The sequence below is a fragment of the Geotrypetes seraphini genome, chromosome 5 (genome assembly GCF_902459505.1).
Source record: "Geotrypetes seraphini chromosome 5, aGeoSer1.1, whole genome shotgun sequence".
Taxonomy (NCBI): domain Eukaryota; kingdom Metazoa; phylum Chordata; class Amphibia; order Gymnophiona; family Dermophiidae; genus Geotrypetes; species Geotrypetes seraphini.
Window position 1 is genome coordinate 18759199 of NC_047088.1, and position 25378 is coordinate 18784576.

General features: G+C 46.7%; 1 protein-coding gene across 4 annotated transcripts in view; it reads right to left on the reverse strand.

Annotated features, from left to right (window-relative positions):
- PAK3 (p21 (RAC1) activated kinase 3) overlaps positions 1-25378 on the reverse strand; it is a 223774-nt gene that overhangs the window by 40211 nt on the left and 158185 nt on the right. For all 4 annotated transcript variants that reach the window (XM_033946560.1, XM_033946561.1, XM_033946562.1 and 1 more), the window contains 4 exons: positions 19725-19878; positions 16542-16579; positions 6002-6133; positions 2830-2998 (listed from right to left, as the gene is read on the reverse strand). In XM_033946560.1, coding sequence (XP_033802451.1) covers positions 2830-2998; positions 6002-6133; positions 16542-16579; positions 19725-19878 — 493 coding nt within the window. The remainder of the gene's footprint in view (positions 1-2829; positions 2999-6001; positions 6134-16541; positions 16580-19724; positions 19879-25378) is intronic.

Below are 25378 nucleotides of genomic sequence, written 5' to 3' on the forward strand. Positions count from 1 at the left end.
TATGTCAAAGCCCTAACGCGGCTTAGTAAAAGGAGTCCTATGTTTTTCTTTATTTTTTTTTTTAATGATCTGTATAAGTTGCCGATTGTTCAGTTTCCTCTTGTTGTAAACCGCCTAGAACTGACATGGTTTGGCGGTATATAAGAATAAAGTTTATTTTAAGTTTTTTTTAGAACTAGCTCAGGGACAGGAATTCTCTCCCCTTCAGCTGGAGTCCTCATTGGAAAGATTTAAAAATGACCCTCAAAACATTTCCGTATAGAGATGGCTTCAAATAACAGCCTCCCTCCTACATTAATTCTTTCTGCCTCTTTTCCCCTTGTCTAGGTTGTGGCTGTGATAGTAGCCTGCAAGCAAACAACATTATACGTCCTTCTTTAAGGCCTATCATTTTAGGTCCTCTCCTCTCCTGTAATTCCGCTAATTTCTTTTACCTCCTTCTAACAAGTTTCAAGTTTAAGTTTCAAGTTTATTCAAATTATTTGATGAAACGCTTTTCAAATTACAAAGCGTTTTACAAAAATAAAAATGTGATTTTAAAGAAATCACTGATACATAATATTTATAACTAGACCAACAGGGGTAATTAAACTTGAGAAACAATAGGAATGGAGGGCAGAAATACAATTTTTCGAGAAAAGTACATAAAAGGGAAGTACATTGGGAGGGTAAGAGAAAGTAGAAAGTGGTTATGAGAGATCGAAAGAGAGAAATACTGGTGAACTGATTTCGTGAATGAGATAGATCATAAGATGATGTCTCATGATATACTTGGTAAATTCAATTGAAGGCTTCTTTGAAAAGTAGACACTTTAAACTACTCTTGAATTTCTGCAAATCTTGTTCAAGTCTCATGAACAAAGGGAGAGAATTCCAAATCGTTGGTGCTGTTACTGAAAAAATAGAGGCACGGCGTGTTCCGATAATTTTCAAGGAGGGAACGTTAAGGGTAGACTGAGAGGATGATCTAAGAACTCTCAATGAACTATATGGGATCAGGAGCCTATCAATAAAAGCCGGTGTATTGGTCTTAATTGTTTTAAAGACTAAAAGAGCTAACCAGCTATGTCCCCTGTGAGCTGAGCACATGAGTAATCATTCATAAATTCTGGGAGCGTCACCCACAGATTTTACATGGTCGTTCACAAAAATACTTGCAAATCTGGAAAATTGTTGGTTTGTAAACTTGTTGCTCACACAAAATAAATTTTTTTAGAAGGAAAATCCAGACCCCTAGCCATAAACATAAATTGAGCTAACACATATGTAGCCACAAGCAACTGGGGACCTTAAAAAAGCCAAGAGGTGACAGAGGCAAAGCCAGTGTTACCATAATGAAAATCCGGACCCATGGCTCCGCCCCCCCCAGGCCCGCCCAGTTCTGTCTGGTCCCGCCCTGCTCCACCTGAGCCATGCCCCGTTCCGCCCCCATTCCGTCCCCAGCCCCGCCCCTCAACCTGGAATGACACAATGAAATCACGCGCCTGCGTGCGATGCCACCGCATTGCATCCGCACATGCCGTCCCGAGGTCGCTGCTAGCTGAAAACTTTTCAAAACCCAAAGTGCTGGTATTGAAATGCCGTTCGGACCCCCGGACATGTCCTTGAAAAGGAAGACTTGTCCAGTGAAATCTGGATGTCTGGTAACCCTAAGACAGGGGTAGGGAACTCCAGTCCTCGAGAGCCGTAGTCCAGTCAGGTTTTCAGGAGTTCCCCAATGCATATGCATTGAAAGCAGTGCATGCAAATGGATCTCATGCATATTCATTGGGGAAATCCTGAAAACCCGACTGGAATACGGCTCTCGAGGACCAGAGTTCCCTACCCCTGCCCTAAGATAAACGCATCCCTGCAGCCTAGGTGAAGAATTATTGGCAGACACTGTTCTGATTTTGTAGAAGAGAGAAAAGTGTTGTTCAATTATTGATTGATTCTTTTTTGTCTAACAGTGAAGACAGAACTAACATAAGACCCGATATTTGTGGCCTAGCTGTAGCAGTAAGAATTATATATAACCTAACAGTATCAGTAAGAGAAGGTTAGGTGCGTTATGGTGTAAGACAAGACACAAGAATGTTTCCAAAAGTGAATTCAATTTAGGGCCATTAAGCCAAATTTGAATGCGAGGGGACAGACTCACTCTATTTCTTCAGTCCAGCACATATAAGAAAATGTTCTTAAGAACTGCCATACTGTATCCTGTATCCTGTTTCCTACAGTGGCCAACCAAGGTCCCAAGTACCTGGGAGAAACCCAAAGAGTAACAACATTCCAGAGCTGAGATTGTGATGTCATAATGCCTCATTCCACCAATGCCTAAGAGCCAGCCTCAGCAATGATGTCACAATAGCTTGATTATCCTATACTTGGCTCACATAAGACCATAAGAGCTGTCATACTGAGATATACTCAAGGTCCATCAAGCCCAGTATCCTGTTTTCAGCAGTGGCCAACTCAGGTCACATGTGCCTGGCAAGTTCCCAAGGAGAAAACCAGATTTTATTTTTCTTATCCTAGGAATAAAGCAGTGGAATTCCCCAAGCCATCTCAATAATGGCCTATGGACTTCTCTTTTAGGACATTATATAATCCTTTTTTAAACCCTGCTAGGTTTAAATAATCATAGCTTCACACAAAAAAAAGAAGGAGAAACTATTTGCCTTGTTTAGGGCTGTCCACACTTTAAAATGCAGATAGTGAGAAGGTGGTATCCCATGATCCTTCTTCACACAGTATTAATTAAAAGGCTGAGAGACAAGCAGGGCAAAGATTCCTATGACTTACAAAGCACTTCACTCTCTAGAAGTAAGTATTGAAAATGAAACTCACTCAGTTTTTCTAGGATCTCCTCATCTGTCATTTTGGATTTCTTGCGTTGCCGGTCTGTGTTTCTATACAGAGTGCTTGAATTTTCAGGCTGCGAGGACACTGGGGAGGTTGGGGTCTCCTTCACCGGTGCTGGTAACGCAATGGGTTCAATTACAGAACGTGTGTAGACCTGAAAAAACATCAAGTTACTGAAGCTATATTCGTCTAAACAACCTATCACTATCTACTACCTGCTATCAATTTCTCCTGGAAAAGTCCAGACTAACAATTGTAACTGGACACACTCTTGATTACATGTACTGCAATGCTACTGGAAATGTCCAGTCCTCTAACTTGTAATCCGCTTAGAACCGCAAGGCACAAGCGGAATAGAAATCACTAATGTAATGTAATGTAATGTATGGGGTAGAAGAGCTGAGGGTCGAGGGGGAGTCTGGAGGTCAATATTCCAGAGATGATGCCTATCCTTAGCAAACTGGTTTCATCTTACATTGTTTCTGCACTCGAACATGTGAGTGTCTCTATGCCCGAGATGCAAACATGTAATGAAGCCTATGCTCATAGTTTTATACAATACCATCTGAACCAGATATATACATATGGTGGCATACCGACAAAGGTTGGCACCCCACATCACCGCGCCTTGCGACTCCCACTCTTCCCTGCTGCTTGGGCACCCCTCCCACTCTTCCCCGACAGTTGAGCGCTCCACCCACTCTTCCCCGCCGCTTGAGGGCCCTTCCCACTCTTCCCCGCCGCTTGAGCGCCCCTCCCACTCTTCCTCCACAGTTGAGCACTCCACCCACTCTTCCCCGCCGCTTGAAGGCCCCTCCCACTCTTCCCCGCCGCTTGAGGGCCCCTCCCACTCTTCCCCGCCGCTTGAGGGCCCCTCCCACTCTTCCCCGCCGCTTGAGGGCCCCTCCCACTCTTCCCCGCCGCTTGAGGGCCCCTCCCACTCTTCCCCGCCGCTTGAGGGCCCCTCCCACTCTTCCTCCACAGTTGAGCACTCCACCCACTCTTCCCCGCCGCTTGAAGGCCCCTCCCACTCTTCCCCGCCGCTTGAGGGCCCCTCCCACTCTTCCCCGCCGCTTGAGGGCCCCTCCCACTCTTCCCCGCCGCTTGAGGGCCCCTCCCACTCTTCCTCCACAGTTGAGCGCTCCACCCACTCTTCCCTGCCACTTGAGGGCCCTTCCCACTCTTCCCCGCCACTTGAGCGCCCCTCCCACTCTTCCCCGCCGCTTGAGGGCCCCTGCCTACCTCTTGAAATGTTTAACTTGTTGCTCACACCAGACTCGGCTCCCTTCTGACGTCAAGTCCTGGTCCCGCAACCAGGAAGTGATGTCAGTAGGAACTAAGGCTGGCGCGAACAGCATGTGGAAGGTGCACATGTGGTGGAGGGAGGTGTGGGAAGGAGTGGGCAGGGTGGAGGAGGGATGCTGGGTCCCTCACCATGACGGCGGCCAGGGCTGCCCTCCCCCCACTCCTTATTTTACCACTGGCCACAGGGACTTATCAAGAAGACTGTTAATTTTCCACAACAACTGAAGGCCTGTGTTAACTTTAGTTTGGTTTATTCAAATTTGCTATACTGCTTTGCCAGGAGGATTGCAGCGGTGTACAATGAAATTTAAATACTGTACTAGAAAATAAAAGAAATAAACTGGGGGTGGACAATTTTGAGCATTCACAGCGACTGCGAACTGTTAATTGTATCATTCGAATGACTTCATTTTACTGTGTTTTACCTTGAACATTTTCAACAGGCAAAAAATTGCTAGGTAGTAAGACTAAACTGTCAGTAAAATCAACATAGCTTATAAGAATTAGATGATGTTTAATAATAAGACATAAGTATGATGACTAAATAGACATAATTTCTCACTGAAATGGAAAGCGTTTGCCGAGAGAATGGCAAAACGCTCCGGGGAGTACTTTTTTCTGTCTCACCCCATAGGTACACCAGGGCCGTGTGGTACGTACCTATCCTATAATGGAATCTAGATGCCTAGGTTCCACTATAGACTATAAGAGTCAGCTGATATCGGTGCACAAACATTTGCACGCCAGCAGTGGAGCTTGCCCAAGTGCGGGCATCTAACTTAGCAGGGACAAAGGTAATTGACAGCATTCGGTGAGTGGGAGCCTCGTCTAAGCCCCGCCCCCTTTGCAAATAAATACACACTATTGAGTATTTTCAGACTAGCGCTTAGGTGCCCTGCCAGCACTTAAGCAGGTGGGTGTGCACATGCGTGTCTGAGTGCTAGTATTTTAAACACAAACGCAACATGAGCAAAGTCAGAGCCCAGTTTATAAAGTAGAGTCACCCTCATAATGGCTCCATCTTAATCAAAGTAGCAAGAAACACAGAAAAGGCTTGAGGACCCAATATCCAAGGATTTACGCTCCTAACTTAGCGTTATGCTCATAAACCTAGGGTTACCAGACAAGCCTCAAACACTTTAGAATCATAAGTAGCAACATTCTAGAGCTCAGATTGTGATGTCATAATGCCTCATTCCACCAATGCCTAAGCTCCGCCCTCATCTGCACAAGCCTCAAACACTTTAAAATCATAAGTAGCAACATTCTAGAGCTCAGATTGTGATGTCATAATGCCTCATTCCACCAATGCCTAAGCTCCGCCCTCATCTGCACAAGCCTCAAACACTTTAAAATCATAAGTAACATTCTAGAGCTCAGATTGTGATGTCATAATGCCTCATTCCACCAATGCCTAAGCTCCGCCCTCATCTGCACAAGCCTCAAACACTTTAAAATCATAAGTAACATTCTAGAGCTCAGATTGTGATGTCATAATGCCTCAATCCACCAATGCCTAAGCTCCGTCCTCATCTGCACAAGCCTCAAACACTTTAAAATCATAAGTGTTCGAGGCTTGTGCAGTTAAGACAGAGCTTACAGGAATGGGGCAAGGACAGGGACTGCGACAAAACTTGGAGGGACAAGACAGGGAAATTGAGTTCCTGCAGGGACGGGGAAAAATTTGTCCCCGTGTCATTCTCTAATCAGGTATTTACTAATCAGGAACTGATCTGGGCTTTCCTTATGACTTCAAGGCTAACAAAATCATTTTATGACATTGGTGTATCAATTCTCTCTCTCTCTCACTTACTCTAGGATTAGCTATGAGCAATGGCTACTACCAGCTTACTGATTTTGTGTGCTCGGGTCGAGGTGCAATAACAGGTGGCAGCTCACTGTCATCCTCTTCCTCCTCCTCTTCCTCATCTTCTTCTTCTGAAACTGGGGGAGCCAATGGAGGCTCCGATGCCGTCTTTGTGCTCTGATGGGTAGGGGAAAAGAGTCCAATGATTAGTCAAGGTTTTCTTTAAAAGACCCACCCATGAGATTTTAAACGAGGGCTGAAGCAGAGGATTCACTTGAAATCCATCGCTGGAGTCTGATCAACGCAATCAAACATCCCTCAAAGAGTACTGAGAGGAGAGGAAAATAGGACATTTCTCTAGTCTTTAAGTCCTTTACATTAACGGGTGCTAGAATAGATGTCTGTCTGTCTTTCTTTCTGTCTCTCTATCTCCTTAGCCACTGTCTGTCTTTCTTTCTTTCTGTCTCTCTCTCTGTCTGTCTTTTTTTCTTTGTCTCTCTCTTTGGCCGCTGTCTGTCTTTCTGTCTGTCTCTATGGCTCCCTGTCTGTCTGTAATTCCTTCTGTCTGTATCTCTCCCTGGCCCCCTGTCTGTCTTTCTTTCTTTCTCGTTCCTTGGCCGCTGTCTGTCTGTCTGTCTCTTTGGCCCCCCTATCTGTTTTGTCATTCTTTCTGTCTGTGTCTCTCCCTGGCTCCTTGTCTGTCTCTCTCCCTGGCCCCCTGCCTATCTCTCTCTGACCCCCCCTGAGCAAACCATGATTGCTGCCTGCCCCCCAGCACACCCCATCCCCCCAAAGCAGCCCCTTTTCCCTCTCCCCCCTCCACTTCCCTGTGCAGCAGTAGCAGCCGGACGCCTCGCAGCACCTCGAAGGACACCTTCCTGGCGTTGCTCTCACCGCCGCACGTGCCGCAAGCCCACGCATGCTGCACACACCGCAAGCCCACACACGCCGCATGAGCCACAAGCTGCAAATAGAACACGGCACGAAAGCACAAATCACGGCAGCAGGGATAACGCCGTTTCAACTGCGCATGCACAGGTAAGGGTTTTATTATAGAGGATTGTCGTACAGCTCATCACATAACTTTGATTTACTGCTATTTTAACTGGAAAGTGCTGTAGAGTCTTTATTATACACCTGGCGGATGCTTAAATAGAGCACATTTGGACCTTGGGGAAAAGAAAAAAAAAAATATCCCCCTCCTTTAATCTGAGAAAAGGGGCCGGTGGGGGGAGGATGTAATGTAATGTAATGTAATTTATTTCTTATATACCACTACATCCGTTAGGTTCTAAGCGGTTTACAGAAAATATACATTAAGATTAGAAATAAGAAAGGTACTTGAAAAATTCCCTTACTGTCCCGAAGGATGTCACAAAATAACTGGAAGGAGAATTAGATGGCTCTGGGGAATGGTCAGGAGAGATGGAAAGAAGGATGGAGCAAGGGGAGATTCATCCAACAGCCAGACTGTACAGTTAGGATGGTAGGGACCGACACCAGTTAGTTTCCTCAGCTATGAATAATTCTGATGCAGGATGAAACCCAAGGTCCTTCGTTATTTTTCTTGTATTTATTCTACACTTCTCCCTCCATATTCACTGTGATAGGAGATTAACAGAGCCGCAAATACCGAAAAACCGTTAATAACTTTTTCATAAGTTATTCGCTGTTTTCTATTAAAAACCATCGTGAATATGGTGAAACTGCGAACAACATGGTGGGAGACCTGGCCTGTTCCTGAAGGAGAGGCAAAACACGGTGAAGAAAGTGCCGGGAATCGGCGATTTTCTCTGTAAACGCTTGGAATCGGCGATTTCTCTATGCAAGCTGATGTGATGGGGGGGAGGGGAGGAGCCAGCAAGCTAAAAACCGTGAATAATCGAAACTGCGAATGCTGAAACCATGAATACAGAGGGAGAAGTGTACCAAAATTTAAACAAATTAGTCTCCTTAAGAGAGGCATATAAGGATATGGTGGACTATAAATTACGACAGGTGTACACCTGGCAGGGCCTCCGCGTGTGCGGATCGCCGGACTTGATGGACCGAAGGTCTGATCCGGAGATGGCAGTTCTTATGTCTTTATTCCCCAGAACTAACAGGGCCTGATCCACAAAAAATTTCTTTCTATCATGTGCATTAATAGACTGGAATCTTTGATGAGACCCAATTTCTTCTATTTGTATGCAGTGCCCTGTGTCTCCATTTATTCAATTTTCGATGCTGCTCTCCCACGGGAGCTCAAAACAGTTTACACAAATTTATCCAGGAACTCAAGCATTTTTCCTGTCTGTCTCAGTAGACTCACAATCTCCCTGAGGCAATGGGGGGATTAGGTGACTGCCCAGGAGTCACAAGGAACAGCATGGGTTTGAACCCACAACCTCAGAATGCTGAGGCTGCACCTTTAACCAGTGCACCACACTCTCCTCCAATATCCAGCTTAAGGAAACAGGAGCCTAAAGGAGAACTACTTCAAAGATAGTTATCGTAACATCTCAGCATCCATTTAGAATAAACAGCAAGAACTAAGCAAACTCTTGGGTCTATCCATATTGTCTACTAGCCAACTCAAAGCTTTTCAGAGTACAAGTATTGACTAGGGTTTAATAATGTCTGTACTGAAACCATCCCAGGAAATGCAAACTTTGTATTGTAACACCTTTACAGAAGCTCATGTATTGTAACGCCATTACAAAGCTCAAATAAACCGCTCTAAATTGATTCCCCCAGTCATTAGCAGCGGTATAGAAGCTTTCAATAAACAATAGAGAGGCTGGAAATAATTTCATGAGACATGCTCTAAGTACTTTCCCTACTGCAGCGCCCCCTGCTGGATTGCCTCTTAATGATTCAGATGGGAATTTCATTTTCTTTCTTGTAAGTTCTACACTGAAACCTAGTGGCTGAACTGAATAGCTTTCTTAATGGTTGCTACGTATATTATTTTCACTTATTATTACATTTATTCTTTCACTATAGAGGAGACATTATGATGTACGGGGTGAACTGATTTAGGTCACAGCCATTAGGTCAGTCAAGCATGCTGCTAGCTGATTGATCCATTGCAGTCTCTCTCTCTTCTTTCATTGGGGTTGTTTGGTTTTTTTTTTTTAATACTTTGCTAAACCTTTTCAGTACTCTCCCCATTTTGGCCAACTCAGTGAGGGCTTCGGCCCTTTCTAAAATCATTGCTGAATTTTTGAGTATTTTGTTAAATCGGTTTTAGCAATTTTAGGTTTCGTTTTCAGGCTTTTTGCTACTTATCGTGACATCTAGTGACTGAAACCACCTTAGCACTGGTTGCCATAATGGTTTCATACACTACCACTCGCAAGTTTGATTATTATTCTTTCCAAACCATAGTAACATAGTAGATGACGGCAGATAAAGACCCGAATGGTCCATCCAGTCTGTCCAACCTGATTCAGTTTAAATTTTTTCTTCTTAGCTATGAATGTTTCATGGTTCCTGCATTCTTCGTATCTCATCTTAACCCATTACTACCTAATGTGCTTCCCTTTTGATGTTAAATTCTAATACATAACAAAATTGTAACTTTCCACCCTCCTCCCCACCCTTTCCTGTTTGTTCAAATTTGTCTGTCTTTTGTTTCTTATTTGTAAATTAAATGTATTACCACATTCTGATGGCTTTTAAATTGTACATCGCTTAGATACTGTTATAAGCGATTAATCAAATGAATATTAAACTTGAAACTTGAATATTAAACTTGAACTGCTCCACGCGCACAAGGGTAAGAAAGAATTCCACGAGCCGCACTCCACATGCTCTCTCTGCTTGTTATACTATGATATTGAAAGCGGGAGCGGAGTACCAGAAAGGAAAATTCAGCCAAAGAACATTAGGGAGATCATTTTGGAACAGTCTGGGGGGGGAAGCAGAAAACCTGACCTAAACAACTAGAATCTTCCCTTGCCAAAAGCTGTTAAGAAGCTCGACAGCCACGACAGCAATTACTGTATGCGAACCCAAGCTGCAAAAACAGAGGGTCTTTTCTTTTTACAAGTCAAAACATTCCCATTGCCAGCAAGCCTATAAGATATACAGTGGTGCCTCGCACAGCGAACGCCTCGCACAGCGAACGCTGCGCACAACGAACTTTATGTCTTAATTCGTACAACGGACTTCGTTTCACACAACGAAGTCCGGGGTTCCTGCGGGGTTGGATCGCAGCGGGGTTGGTCGAGCCGCGAGGGTAGTCTCCTTCTCCTTACCTGCCCTGTCGCAGCACACAGCCGAACGGAAATCTTCCCGATGTCAGCGCTGACGTCGGAGGGAGGGCTTAAGCAAAGCCCTCCCTTCCTCCGACGTCAGCGCTGACATCAGGAAGACTTCCGTTCGGCTGTGTGCGGCTGCGGCAGGGCAGGTAGGAAGAAGGCAATGGCGAACGAAAGAGGGGGGAGGGGGCGGTCCGCCCCGAAGAATGTGCACAGCTGGTCAGGTCCCCCGATCGACCGACAACAGGCCCGGCCGACAAACCTCCCTGCCCTGTAGCCGCGAATCTAAATTACCTCTTACAGCAGCTTCAATAATCCAGCTGCTGTAAGAAGGTAATTTAGATTCGCGGCTACAGGACAGGGAGATTTGTCCGACCGGGCCTGTTCTGTTGTCGGTCGGGTGCAAAAGCGCCACAAAGGTGGAGGCAGGGAGGGAGGAAAGGTGGAGTGGAGAAGAAAAGACGCTTAAGGGGGGAGAAGGCCGCTGAAAGCACATGTTGGAGCAGGGGATGAGAGGGAGGGAGAGAAGGGGAAATATTGGACAAGGGCAGAAGGGATGCTAAATCATAGGGTGACAGGCAGAGAGAACAACAGGAAAAAGAGTGGAAGCAATCTTGAACCCTGAGGGTGAGGGCAGAGAGAGGTGGTGAGATGATTGATCATGGGGAGAGGGACAAAAGGGAATAGAGATGGGATAGGAAGATAGTGGAAGTAAAAGGACAGGGAGATGTATGTTTTTAGATGTATCTAAATAAAAATAATAACAAAAAATTTATCTTTTTTATGTCATCTTAGCATATTTTATGCTGCAGAACGAATTATTTTTTTTTACATGTATTCCTATGGGAAAACGCGTTTCACATAACGAACGTTTCACATAACAAACTTGCTCCTGGAACCAATTAAGTTCGTTGTGTGAGGCACCACTGTATATTTAATGCACACAATTGCCCGTAATTATTAATAAAAATCAAGATGATCATGTCGCAAATGTTACGTTAGGGTCATATGCTGTGATAAATAATGCATACGTGACAATGTTTATTTAATATTATTCCTAATTGCAGATTTAACATAGAAACATAGAATATGACGGCAGAAAAGGGCCGACGGCCCAACAAGTCTGCCCACTCAAGAACCCTTCTTCCCTGGAGTATCTATCGTTTGAGCATAACTCTGTAGTACTCCCACCTGTTTGTCCCATCGACTCTTGAAGTCTAGCACCCAAACTAATTTGCTTGCTGTCTCTCAAATCAGAGCGCACGAGGGATTTAAATTATATTTAGTTGGGCAAAACCCAAGTGTTAAAGTCTGAGCATAGACAAAGGAGCTGCAAGTTTTGTACTGGAGTATAAAGCCTACTTCAATACACGTTCTAACAATGAAGTCATCTGAATTCTATTCTTGAGTCTTGACGACATTCGATTGCCAATTTATTTTCACCATTTCTTGAGTCTCTTCACATCACAAAGAAAGGTAGTTCTTCACAGTTTGATACGACTGTGGCTGCAAGTAAGCTTGCTTTTACACACCTCCAGATATCAGAAAGTGTTGCGTCAGGCTTCCAAGATACCTTGCATTCTACAGCAAACTTGCAAAAGGTCAAAAGTAAGTCATCGAACTCAAATCTTGAGTCAGCTGAAGAAAATGCTTTCAAGAAGCAGGTCCGAGTTGTAATTCCTCCCATGAATCTATCAGATATAGTAGCATACCAAAGCACTATGGAGAGAGACAAAATACCACAGCTGGTGCCTCATGATCTCAGCTTGATAAATGGGGCTCCCAGTAACCCCACAGATATGGGAATTTGGGGGCAATGAAGAGGTGGTGAACACCAGCATACGAGGTCATCTCCATGAACGTTCAGTGCAAAAATCAAATATAATAAAACCCTAAGCTGCGCATGCGCACTCCCACCTGCGTGCTCCCATTTTCTGTGCGCTGTAGGGCACCGCAGGTAGGAGTGCGCATGCGCACGAATCTCTCTCTCTTTCTCTCTTCCCCCGAGGCAGATGTCGGCCGTGGTGGCCGTGACGGGCGATCACAGAGCCACCAGCAGTGGGTGGCGGTCAGCCCAAGAAAACCCTGACCTACAGGCCGGGCCGAAGTTTCTGTTTTAGCTTAAAAGACGCTGCAGTGGCTCCTCTCACAAGCTGCTCCTGCATCGGAGAAGGCGTCGATCGTGAGAGGAACCGCTGGAAAGTTACACTGGTCGGGGCTCGGGCTGTTCGGTCCGTGCAGGCTCCTCTTGCGGTAAATGGAGGGAGAGGGAATGCTGCGGCTGCTGCACAGGGAAGTAGGGAAGGAGATAGGAAGAAAGACACAGGGACAGGGGCAGAGAGAGAGACAGAAAGACAGACAGACAAAGGGGGCCAGGGAGGGAGAGAGACAGAAAGAAAAAGACAGGGGTAGGGAGAGAAACAGAAAGAAAGACAGACATATATTCTACCAACAGCAGGTGGAAGGGAGACAGAAAGAAAAGAAGAAAGACACAGGGACAGGGAGAGACACAGAAAGACAGACAGACAAAGGGGGCCAGGGAGGGAGAGAGACAGAAAGAAAGACAGCGGGAGGAAGAGAGACAGAAAGAAAAAGACAGGGGTAGGGAGAGAAACAGAAAGAAAGACAGACATATATTCTACCAACAGCAGGAGGAAGGGAGACAGAAAGAAAAGAAGAAAGACACAGGGACAGGGAGAGACACAGAAAGACAGACAGACAAAGGGGGCCAGGGAGAGAGACAGACAGAAAGAAAGACAGCGGGACAGAGAGAGAGAGACAGAAATATAGACAGACAGACATATATTCTAGCACCCATTAATGTAACGGGCTAAAATACTAGTTCCCCTATAACTAGCACAGATATCATGAGGGAGGAGTCTAACCAAGATGGAAGCCATTTTCAAGAGGAGCTGTACTATTCTGGGAACTTTCCTGTACTTTAAGAATCTTCCTTTGAAAATACTCAGGGCTTCACAGTGGGTCTTGTAGATGCTCAGCTGTATGCTCCTGCAGCTCATTCCCCTAAGATGGCTCTCAAGAGGAAGTTAGCTATGCATTGATATCACCTTTAACTTTGAGGACTAGATTCTGCCAATACTTCTCTGGGTGCTTCTTTGTATTAAAGAAATGGAGATAGGTTAAATTTTTGCCATTTTAATTGCATTTGGAGAGCCCTGGATCAGTAGCATTGAATATTGCTACTCCTTGGGTTTTGGCCAGGTACTAGTGACCTGGAGTGGCCACCGTGAGAACGGGCTACTGGGGTTGATGGACCATTGGTCTAACCCAGTAAGGTTATTCTTATGTTCAAACAAGTACCCTAGATGTTGGTTGATCAAGGAGTGTGGTACCATCTAATGTCATACTAGTCCCCAGTCCAAAGTGAACGCTCTGATACATCTGGAGTTGATGGGGGACAGTGATGGCAGGCTGTGGATCAGATTTCTAAACCTGCTCCTAGCATAGCCATCCTAGATTGTTCATCCTTGTAAAGTAAGAGCATCCACGATCCTCTTAACGCGCGATGATTTGGGCAACTCATTGATTTGGGTCAAAGGAATTCTGTCTGGGTATGCCGTTAAAGTTTGCAAATTCTCCTGAAAGGCAGCAGCTAATTTGGTATGAGTACACTCAGTAAGTAGTAACTCATGCTCCTCAGATGGACTCATTCTGAACTGGCTAATAAATCCCTTATAAAAGATAATATTGTGTTGTAGAATCATTTGGATGTTATGGAGGCCTTTGCTAGATATAGGGGTCCTTTTATCAAGGCGCGGTAGGCGGTTAACGCAGGGGAATACTGCGCGTTCAACTGCCTGCCACGCTAGTTGCTAACACCTCATTGACGAGGCGTTAGTTTTTTGGCTTGCCGCAGGGGTTAGCGCGTGATGAAATGTCCGACACTAACCCCCGTAGCGCGCCTTGATAAAAGGAGCCCATAGGAATTTAAGGATTTTGAATTTTCTCGAATGCCTGCTGAGATTTTGATATTGCCACAAGCAATTCCACCCGTGCGTAGGGTGTATTTTTTTTTTTTGCAGCATCAAAGTGAGCTTCCACTGAGATAGAGGGAACCCCTGAGGTATCGATCCCTATTAAGGCCTTTTTTATGAAGTTTCTAGCATGGGGAACCGCGCTGAATGACCCGCACTGCTCCTGACGCTCAGTGAGTTCCTATGGGCATCGGGAACAGCACGGGCCATTCAGCGCGGCTCCCCGTGCTAGAAACTGCCATCGGAGTTCCATAAAAGAGGGGGTAAGTCTCCTAATTTTTTTCTGACGGAGACTCGAGATTTCTCAAGAGCACATTTCTACTCTCTTTAAGACTCGTGGTATTTTATTGGTTACATTTGCTTCTAAGATGAGCAGAAATTTTGTCTAAAGACCATTCTTTAGGAATTCCAATAAATTGCTTTAAGGTTAAAAAAAAAAGTTTTGCTGAGTTTCTTGGGCAATGCAGTTAGTAAAGAAAAGTCTTTGGCAAAATTTAAATCTCAAGTTAGAGCCATAGGAGCAATTTTTTTTTTTTAAGATTCCAGCAAAATGTATTATTAACGCTCAGAAGCATCTAATATAATAAAATGGTAAGCCGCGCAAGCGCAGTTCCTAAGTGTGCGCCGCTTTTCTGTGAGCTGTAGCGACACATAGGAAGTGCGCATGCGCGGCTTACGGTTCTCTGAAAGATGCGGCGGTGGCTACTCTCACGATCCCCGCCTGCTTCAGACTTCCGACGCAGGTGGGGATCATGAGAGGAGCCACCGCCGCGTCTTTCAACTAAAAAAAAAAAAGTCAAGACCAAAGTTTTTTTCAATTTCAGAGACGCTGCAGCGGCTCTCTCTCTCTCTCTCTCTATCCGGTCGGCGTCGGCGTCTTCGTTCCTCTCCCCGGCACACCCGAACCCCTGTTCAGCCTCCCATCCGACCCTACCTTCGGCTCCCTTAGTTCCTTGCCGCCGCTCCTCTTCTCTTCCCGCCCCGCGGTTCCAACAAACGACCTTACTCCACCAGGGGCCGCAGCACTCTAAACACGCGGCTTCGCGGCCTGCTACTGCCCTGATTTGCTCTGCCCGGCAGAGCAAATCAGGGCAGTAGCAGGCCGCGAAGCAGCGTGTTTAGAGTGCCGCGGCCCCTGGTGGAGTAAGGACGTTTGTTGGGACCGCGGGAAGGGTGCGGCAAGGGACTAAGTTGGCCGGTAGTGCTGTTTTTCCGTGATGGAGGAACACGCGAAAAGAAAACAAAATAAAGAAAACGTTGGCCCCCGCCGAAGAAGCGGAAGGTGGAGGAGGGGTGCGAGGAGCCGGAGAGCTGTATGTAAGTGTGTGTATAGCCGAGGAGGAAGTGCAGCAGGAGCAAGGAGGTGGGGGAGAGTGGATTTCCCCTACTTGGATGTCAGACATCAAGAGGATTGGAGTAAAAGCTTTGGTCCTGTGATCCTCACTTTTTTCCTGGGGCTACTGCTGGACAGGGGGGAGCAGGACATAAAGGAGAAGAGCTACTGCTGGACAGGGGGAGGAGGGAATGGGAGGGGTGCTGCTGGACAGGGGGAGATAAAAGGAGAAGGGCTACTGCTATATGGGGGGGGGAGGTGTTGCTGGACAGGGAGAAGGTAAAAATAAGGGAGAAGGGCTGCTAGCACCCGTTAATGTAACGGGCTAAACAACTAGTAAATATATATTTTTATGATCCACAATATCTGAAGCAGTTTCTGAGTGAAAAAAAACCCACATTATTTCTCATCCAACTGTGCACTATGGGCAGGGGTGGGGGGGGTGATAAGAATCCAGAATAGTTTGCTTTCGGTCCTTACTTGGTGTTTGCAACCCTTCTCTCTTATAATGGCACCAATATCTGTGTCATTCCCTCTAGAATCCCGTACCCTATCCGCCTCTTCAGTCCTCTTGTAAATCCCTACCTAAGCAGTATGCATAGATTCACCTTTTGTCCTGTGTGTCCGTTTTAATTAGATTGTAAGTTCTTTTGAGCGTGGACCATCTCTTAAGCGTTTAATGCACGGCGCTGCATGTGTCTGGTAGCACTATAAAAATAATAAATAGTAGTGGTAGCAATTGCATTATGGGAGGAATTTATCAGAGTACACTAAACGCTAAAGAAACCCATAGGAATATAATGAGCGTCTTTAATGTTTATCCCTTGCTAACGCGGTAGAACCCTTTTGACGAATTCCCCCCTATATTATCATTTCATTATCAACATTTGTTGAAGGGTTTTTAATGTTTAATGTCACATTCCTTTGTTTTATATCGCGTTGTATTAATGTAAGTCTCATCAGCACGGATACCTTTGGGCCACCATAACCTCACACATTGTACGAATACTCACCAATGGATGGGCTGCTATATATCCATGTGCACTTTTATCTGAAAAGTGAGAGATGAAATTAGTCAGGTCTAAGTACAGAAGGATGGCATCGAGAGAACCCGGATCAACAAATTATTCAGGTTTCAGCATACGCATCCTATCACCATTATCTGCTGGGCTTATGCATACAACCCTTGAAAAAGGTTTAGTTAAATGCTATGTTTCAATAGTCCCAAATAATTCAGTATGCCCAAATTTGGAACATATTTGCACATTTTTGAAAGACAAAGGGACAGTACGCAAAAGCAGGCAATTTTCAGGTCAAATATTTCCATGCTATAAATTTCGATGGATTTACAAGTATTCTTTTGAAGAAAACTACTTTCAAATGGAGGAATAGAGCGGGGAATACTTTGCTTGCTGCGGATGGCAAAATATAAAAGTTTTGCAAAATTAAGCAACAGGGGGATCAGATGTGGCTCGCCAAGGATAAGCTCATGAGACTGAGGCAATGCTATGCCAATCTGCACTCCAGACATGAAAACAGAAGCAGACCAGGGAGATTCAAGGGAGGTAAAGGGGCATCAACCATTCTGCAAATGCAACCTAGCAATAGTTTTCCATTAAAAATAAACCAGTTGATATTCAAAACCATTTAAAAGGCATGAGAACTTTCTATCTGTTGAAATCACTTGTACCGACCCACTTGCCATTAGTCACCAGCCATGTCCCAAGAGGGCAGATCAGAGGCATTACAGGGGATGGAGACAGGAGTTACGCGGGTGCCAATGATATTCAACGCTGGTATCCGCATAGCTAACTAAGTATGCAGGACTCTATAAAAAGTAGTTCTAACTTTGTCCAGTTAGCTATGCAGCTGCCAACACGAAATATTGGCCCAACGTATGCGATCGATACGGAGAACTGGAAAGCCTGAAGAAGCAAGTCAGACTCCTGGAGGGCAGAATACTGGAACTGGAGGCACTTCAAGCAGTGGAGGAGGAAGACAGAGATGCAGAGATCATCAAGACGGAGGACACCATCGAGGAAGAAATCCGGGAGCTGGAGAGCTTAATAGAAGAGGCATACAGGGAGGCCATGGAAAAACACTAGCTACAGTGGAACTGCTGGGATACACCTACAGAGATTGTGGACCACCAGACAGATAGCCACCAGGAGGAAATGGGGGACGTAGCAGCAAGATCTGGAAACAGCGGAGGGAACCTACAAGAAGACAAACGCCAGGATGAGAGGAAATGGATAGGAATGAAGGACACGGACCTACGGTTGGAGAGAAGGGAGTACACCAGGGACACAGACCTGCGGCTGGAGAATCAAGAGAAGATAGAGAGGAAAGCAATCATCGTGGGGGACTCTATCATCAGACAAGTTGACAGCCATATAGCAGGAGGAAGACTAGATCGACTGGTGACCTGCCTACCCGAAGCCAAGGTAGAGGACATAGTGAGCCATATCGACAGGATCGTCAACAGTGTGGAAGAAGAAGATACGGCAGTGATCATCCATGTGGGGATGAACAACATGAGCAACAGGAACTACAACAGAGAAGTACTGAAGGACCAGTTCTAGATGCTAGGAAGGAAGCTGAAGACCAGAACGCAGAGGATAGCATTCTCGGAGATCCTGCCGGTACCCAGGGCTCAATTGCTGCGCGTGCTAGATGCTAATGCCTCCCTTGAGCTGGCGTTAGTTTCCCCATGAAGCCTGGGGGTTAGCGCGCACTAAAAATGCTACTGCAGCTTAGTAAAAGGAGCCCTTAGTTTGTAACAAGATCCCGGATAAAACAAGGTCATATGACAATGGGACAGTATCCTATTAATTAACTGGAGTTAACAGTGAAAACAGGTCTTAATTGCAGGTTGAATTGATAACTTCTTCCCCCTTAAAGAAAAAATAAATGTCTCTAGAAATCAAAATCACTGCTATATAGTGAACCAAGTAAAGGACAATCGAGATTCTGTCTAAATGTAAGGAAGTTCTTCTTCACCCAGAGGGTGATAGAAAACTGGATCGCTCTTCCGGAGGCTGTTATAGGAGAAAACACCCTCTGGGGATTCAAGACAAAGTTAGACAAGTTCCTGCTGAACCAGAACGTACACAGGTAGGGCTAGTCTCAATTAGGGCGCTGGTCTTTGACCTAAGGGCCGCCACGGGAGCGGACTGCTGGGCACGATGGACCACTGGTCTGACCCAGCAGCGGCAAGTCTTATGTTCACTGATGAGGTCAGCTAGTAGACACTGGTGGAATAAGGCATTATGGCATCATATCAGTTCTGCTTACAAAAGACAAACTCTTCACACTAAAAAGGGGGGAGGGGGACGTTATTAATGTGGGCTGCAATTAAGGCATGTTATTTTATCACTAACCCATTCTAACTTTGTCCAACGAGGCCTAGTTACTACTACCTGGGATTAACAATAAAAACATGTCTTAATAGTACCCACACTGATAACTTCCCCCAATCAAAAAAAAATTTAATTCGGAAATATGCATGCTAAAATGCTACAGAAGCATGAACATTTTTCTATTAAAAATGTGTAAAACAGACTAGAGAATGACATGGTGACAAAATTCATCACCGTTCCCGTCCCCGCGGGAAACCATCTTCATGTCATTCTTTAAGGAGAGAGGGAAGAATCAGAGTATGAATGGCCACAACCACTGACCCTCAAGCTTTGCTTTGAAGAATGCTGGCGTAGAAGGACCGAGGTTGAAACAGACACTACAGAATGACAGTCTCTGGTATCCAGAGCAGATATTGTGATGTCATAATGCCTCATTCCACCAGTGCCTAAGAGCCAATCACATCAGTGATGTCACAATGGCTTCATTATCCTTGGCTCCCATAAGAATCAGAGTATGAATGGCCACAACCACTGACCCGCAAGCTTTGCTTTGAAGAATGCTGGTGTAGAAGGACAGAGGATGAAATAGACACTAGAAAATGACATGGGTTTATTTCCCGCGGTTATCTGCGGGGACGGGAACAGTGATGAATTTTGTCACCGTGTCATTCTCTAAAACAGACTAAACACCTTCCCAAAAATTGGAAAAATTAAGACAAAACAAAAGACGAAACCGAATCAAAAATTTTTGTTGCCTGCCTGCACTTACACCTATATACAACTACAGATAAAACTGTGTTCTGGTGGCACAGCGAGACAGACAGGTCTTCTGCTTACCTCCTGATGTAAAGCTCATGTACTTCTGGTTGTTCACAGTCTCTTTGGAATCATAGAATTTGAGGACATCAAGGACAGCCTGGGGGTTTTTCTTCTGCTCTAGTTTGGTGATGTTGGAGGTCTGCAAGAGCCTCGCCCACTGCTCCGGAATTCCCTACAAAAATCCAAAGGGAAAGGATACTCATTAAGGGTAGCCCAGCATCAACCTAGCCCCCAACACTACTGTTCCTTGCCAAGCTACCAGTCAGAGAAGTTGTAAACTACTGCATGCTAAAATGCTACCTGGCGCTACAATTTTTGGGTTAAAATGTGTGAAACAGATGAACCGCCACCCAAAAATTGGGATATCATACAAAAGACAAAACTTAAAACGGTTGCATGTGAGTTTGAAGTGTCGAACGGTGCTTAGATGGCAACTGTGGCTGTGAAGAATCAAGGCTGCTACTGGGCAGACTTACACGATCCGTGTCCCATATATGGCAATTTGATTTAGGATGGGCAGGAGAGTGCTTTGACGGAAACTCCAGTAATTTGGAATGTGAGGACAGAGCCAGGCAGACTTTTACAAGCTGGATCCTGCAAATGGCCGGAGAGGGCTTCAGTGGAACCTAAGAAGAGTGCTGGCCGTGGCGTAGTGAGTGTGAGAGGCATCCGGGGAGGTGGCGTTCCTTCCCCGTCCCTCCTGCTGCGCGCGCACCCCTTCCCTTCCCCTGAACCTCTTTTAAAGTTTGAGGCGCGAACAATCCCAACCTGCTGCTCTTCCTGTGATGTCACTTCCTAGGTCCGGGTCCAGGAAGTGACATCAGAAGAAGAGCCAATGCTGGTGCGAGCAGCAGGTTGGGGTTGTTGCTTGCGCCGCGAACGTTAAAAAGGTATTGGGGAAGGGGGACGGAGAGAAGGGCGGCTGCTGGTGCCCCCACCAAAATGACACCCTCCTCCCCCCTCCCTTACTACTGGGTGGACTTCTATAGTCCATATCCCATAAATGCCAAAGAAAGACAATTTAATCATAATTTAATGAGTGTGACTGTTGGGCAGACTGGATGGTCCATTCAGGTTTTCATCTGTCATCGTTTATTATGTTAGAACAGGGGTGTCAAACGCAGTCACATTAAGAGGCCGAAATCCAAAACACAGGCTAAGTCGTGGACCAGACCCCGCCCAATCTCCGTCCCAGTCCCCACCCCCATAATAGTACTAATTGTAACACCATTTTTTCCATTCATTTTTCATGTACACACACACACAATAATCTTATTAACACCACATAATGGTTAACCACAAAATTAAACTACACAAAGCACACTGTATGCTTCTCAACATTCATTCCTACCAGAACACAGATTACCCCTATGCAAATACAGGGCCAAAAACTAAAATTACTAATATATACAAACAAAATCCTAAGATTCAAGACTCTGCATGCAGTACAACCCCAGAGGAAAAGAAACAAATGTATTTCTTCCTGAGCAGTGCACAATATAGACGGCAAATGTAAATTCTCAAAATTGACACAATTCAATCACTAAACTGAAAATAAAATCATTCCCCCCCTATCTTTGTTGTTTCTCCCACTCCATTTGGTGCCTCCCTCCGGCGGGTGTCTTACCTTCTGGCCGGCTCCCGCCTGGCCATTTTATGCAGCCCGCGGTGCGATGTGGCCGTTTCATTGCCACCCCCCGGTGTTATCTTCTGGCCGCCTCCCCCCTCCTTCCGCGGTGTGCACAAAGTTGCAGGCGGCAGCTCCTCACGCGTCCCGCACTTCATCCGGAAGAATTCTCTCTGACGTTGCGACGTCAGGTACAGGATGCGCGTAGGAGCCGCCTGCGGCTTTGTACACACTGTGGCAGTGAGGAGGAGGGAGCTGACCAGAAGATAACATTGGGGGCGGCAATGAAAATGCTGCATCGCCCCACAGGCCGCATAAAATGGCCAGGCAGGCCGGATTCGGCCCCCAGGCCTTGGTTTTGACACCTGTGTGTTAGAAAACTAGTCAGGCATCAAATGTACATTATTTTAGACCCCCCTAAAGAATTAAATCCTTCTCCATTGAAACCCAAAGTACAGCTGAACTCAAGATCCAGCTTTTAAAATACGAATATTTGACAGCAGAAAAAGTGCATGATATCTTGAAAATCAACTCTCCTCTTTCATGGAACGATGGTGCCAAGGCTTAGGGGGTTTTTTCTCTCTCTCCCTGAGATTCAGAGTTCCTTTTACTAAGCTGCGTTAGGGCTTTAACACGCGGAATAGCGCACGCTACATTGCCACGCGCGCTAGACCTTAGTGCCAGCATTGAGCTGGCAATAGTTCTAGAAGCGCAGCGCGCAGTGGGGTGCGCGGTAATTTCCTGCCTGCGCTAAAAACGCTAGCGCACCTTAGTAAAAGGAGCCCTCAGTGTAAATATAACAAGACTAATCCATTTTGGGAGACAGCGCAGTTTACTTTATTGGTCTTGCACCAGGCTTTTACGGGAAGGGGTAAAACGCAGACCTCACGGACCTGACAGACCTCGCGGATCTAAACCCATACGGCCTTAAAAATCTGAGGTCCGTGTCAGTCCGTGTCCGTAGCACTTCTAGTTTCTGTCGCTGACAGACCTTGATGAGATTTTTGCACTGACGGATCCATCTCAGCATAGGGAGGGAAAAGTGTTGGGATCCGTCAGCGCTAAAAATCTCTTCGAGGTCTGTCAGAGCCAGAGACTCGTGCTGGAGTTTGGAGACTTCTTTTCCATAACGCACGTCCAAAACCTATGTCCCCGCTCTCTTGGCTTCTGCTCTGCCGCTCCAGTCTAGTCTCTGGCTCTGACAGACCTCGAAGAGATTTTAGCGCTGATGGATCCTAACACTTTTCCCTCCCTATGCTGGGACGGATCCGTCAGCGCTGAAATCTCATCAAGGTCTGTCAGCGACAGAAACTACAAGCGCCACGGACACGGACCGACACGGACCTCAGATTTTTAAGGCCGTACGGGTTTAGATCCGCAAGGTCCGTCAGGTCCGTAAGGTCTGCGTTTTACCCCTTCCCGGCTTTTACTGTTAAATCAAATGAGAAACAAAGGGCTCCTTTTATCAAGGTGCGGTAGGAGGTTAACGCGCGGAATACCGCGCGTTCAACCGCCTGCCGCGCTGGTCGCTAATGCCTCCATTGATGAGGCATTAGTTTTTTGGCGTGCCGCGGGGGTTAACGCGTAATGAAATGTCCGACGCGCTAACCCCCGTAGCGCGTCTTGATAAAAGGAGCCCAAAGTGTATTCGAATCAAAATTATGGTTTAAAAAAAAAAAAACACCCCCTCCCAGTAAATCGCGTGGAAAACCAAAGAAAACAGTAAGGGCTCCTTTTACGGAGGTGTGTTGGGGCCTTAATGCGCGGAATAGCGCGTGCTAAATTGCTGCCCGCGCTAGCCGCTACCGCCTCCTTTTGAGCAGGTGGCAGATCCGGTGCGTGCGCTAAAAACGCTAGAGCACCTTCGTGAAAGGAGCCCTAAATGTCGCTGAGAAGCGGAAGTTTTGCAAATGAAACAAAGGCCACCTTTTTTTGTTGCCATTTAGAGATTCTGGTTTGGGGAACACAAGCTGTTTATAACTCTGAGCTGTAGCGCTGATATCACGGAAGCAAATTTCTTGAGCCTCACCCCTACCCCTTGGTGCAAGCTTGGATAAACAAAGGAGCAGTGAAAACAGGCTGGAAGGACCAAAGCGCCCAATAAGCAATGGCTGAGGATGGCACGTCCAATCACAAGAAACACTATGCCAGCCCTGGACAACAATTCGCTTTATTTCACTTGTGTTCTAGCATTCTGTGGGGTTTTATTCTACATCAGAAAGCAATTTCTTTGGAAATCCTCGAATGATTTACAGAGTGATAGCCAAATAAAGACTGAAGGCATATTTCTGTGTTTAAAATGCATCTCCGAGTACCCTTTCTAGATATACATCACATTGATATCTTCTATCCACTAATACCTTTCAGTTCTAGGCGGTTTATAACAAGAAATTAGCCTGGGCATTCCCAAGGAGATTATAAGCTTGATAGCTATAGTTTGCGTCGGGATCTGGGAAGGGTCGATAACAGTTTGGCCATAATGAACCCAAAAAACGCCTAAACCCCAAACGTCCAACAGAAGGGCTTTTAGACGAAGGAGGAGGCAGTCCTTCGCCTAAAAGCTGGATTCTGTAACCGGTGTCTGTCAAAAACACCACCGGTTACAGAATCCCCCTCCCCCCACAATGATCCAGGCAGGAGGGTGCCCAAGCCCTCCTGCCATGTCGAACTGTGAACCCCCCACCCCTCAGACAACATCGAGGCAAGAGGGAGCCCAAGCCCTCTTGCCCAGTTGAACCGTGACCCCCCCCCCCTCCCGACAACATCAGGGCAAGAGGGAGCCCAAGCCCTATTGCCCCGTCGAACCACAACCCCCCCTGACAACATCGAGGCAAGAGGGAGCCCAAGCCCTATTGCCCCGTCGAACCGTGACCCCCCCCCCAACAACATCGGTGCAAGAGGGAGCTCAAGCCCTCTTGCCCCGTCGAACCACGCCCCCCCGACAACATCGGGGCAAGAGGAAGCTCAAGCCTTCCTGCCACGCGGCAGCCGCTGCACCCCTGACGATATCGGGGCAAGAGGGAGCTCAAGCTCTTTTGCCCTAGCGATTGTGCCCCCCCCCCCCGCCGAGTACGAGCAGGCCAGAAGGGAGCCCAAGCCCTCCTGGCCCTGGCGACCCCCCGACTGGATTGGGCCAGGAGGGAGCCCAAGCCCTCCTGGCCCCGGCGACCCCCCTACCCTCACCCCCCACTACAATAAGGGCAGGAGGGATCCCAGGCCCTCCTGCCCTCGACACAACTCCCCTCCCCCAATGACTGCCCCCCAGAACCCCCGATCGACCCGCGACCCCCCCACCCCCCTTCCCCATACCTGTTCAGTTGGCCAGACGGACGGGTGCCAAGCCCACAAGTCCGGCAGGCCAGCTGGGTCCAGAATGGGGCCGGATTGGCCCAGGCGGCAGAAACCCCGCCCACAGGTGGGGCCTGAGGCACCTGGGCCAATCAGAATAGGCCCGGGAGCCTTAGGCCCCTCCTGTGGGTGGGCTTAACTCCCTCTTGCCCCGATGTTGTCGGGGGGGGGGGCGGTTCGACGGGGCAAGAGGGCTTGAGCTCCCTCTTGCCCCGATGTTGTCGGGAGGGGGGTGTGATGTATCGAGGCAGAAGAGATTGGGCATCTCTCCTGCCGCGTTGGTTGCGGTGGGTAGGTTGCCGGGCCGCTGAACTGATTGCGCCAGCGGTCATCAGCTCAGCGGCCCCTTTTTCGGCACTTAGACCTGGTTTGACTTCGTCAAAGTCAAAAAGGTCTAAATGCCGACTAGACAACCTGTCAACTGTTTTGGTTATACCTGTTGTACGCCTAGGTGTAGGTCAGCCCACCTCCCACCCTTTCCCCTCCTCTAACACACCTCTTTTCTCTCTGTGCGTCTAGAGGCAGGGGAAAGGCCTAAGCTGGTTTTAGATACGTCTAAAAACCAGCTTTGGTTATGGGTACTTGGATGATCAGGCTTTTTGATCATCCAAGTAGCCACTTAGGACACTTTTTAGACGTTTGTTTTTTTTATTATGAACCCCTTAGCGTTCTCATTTAACCCTTCGAGTAATATAGC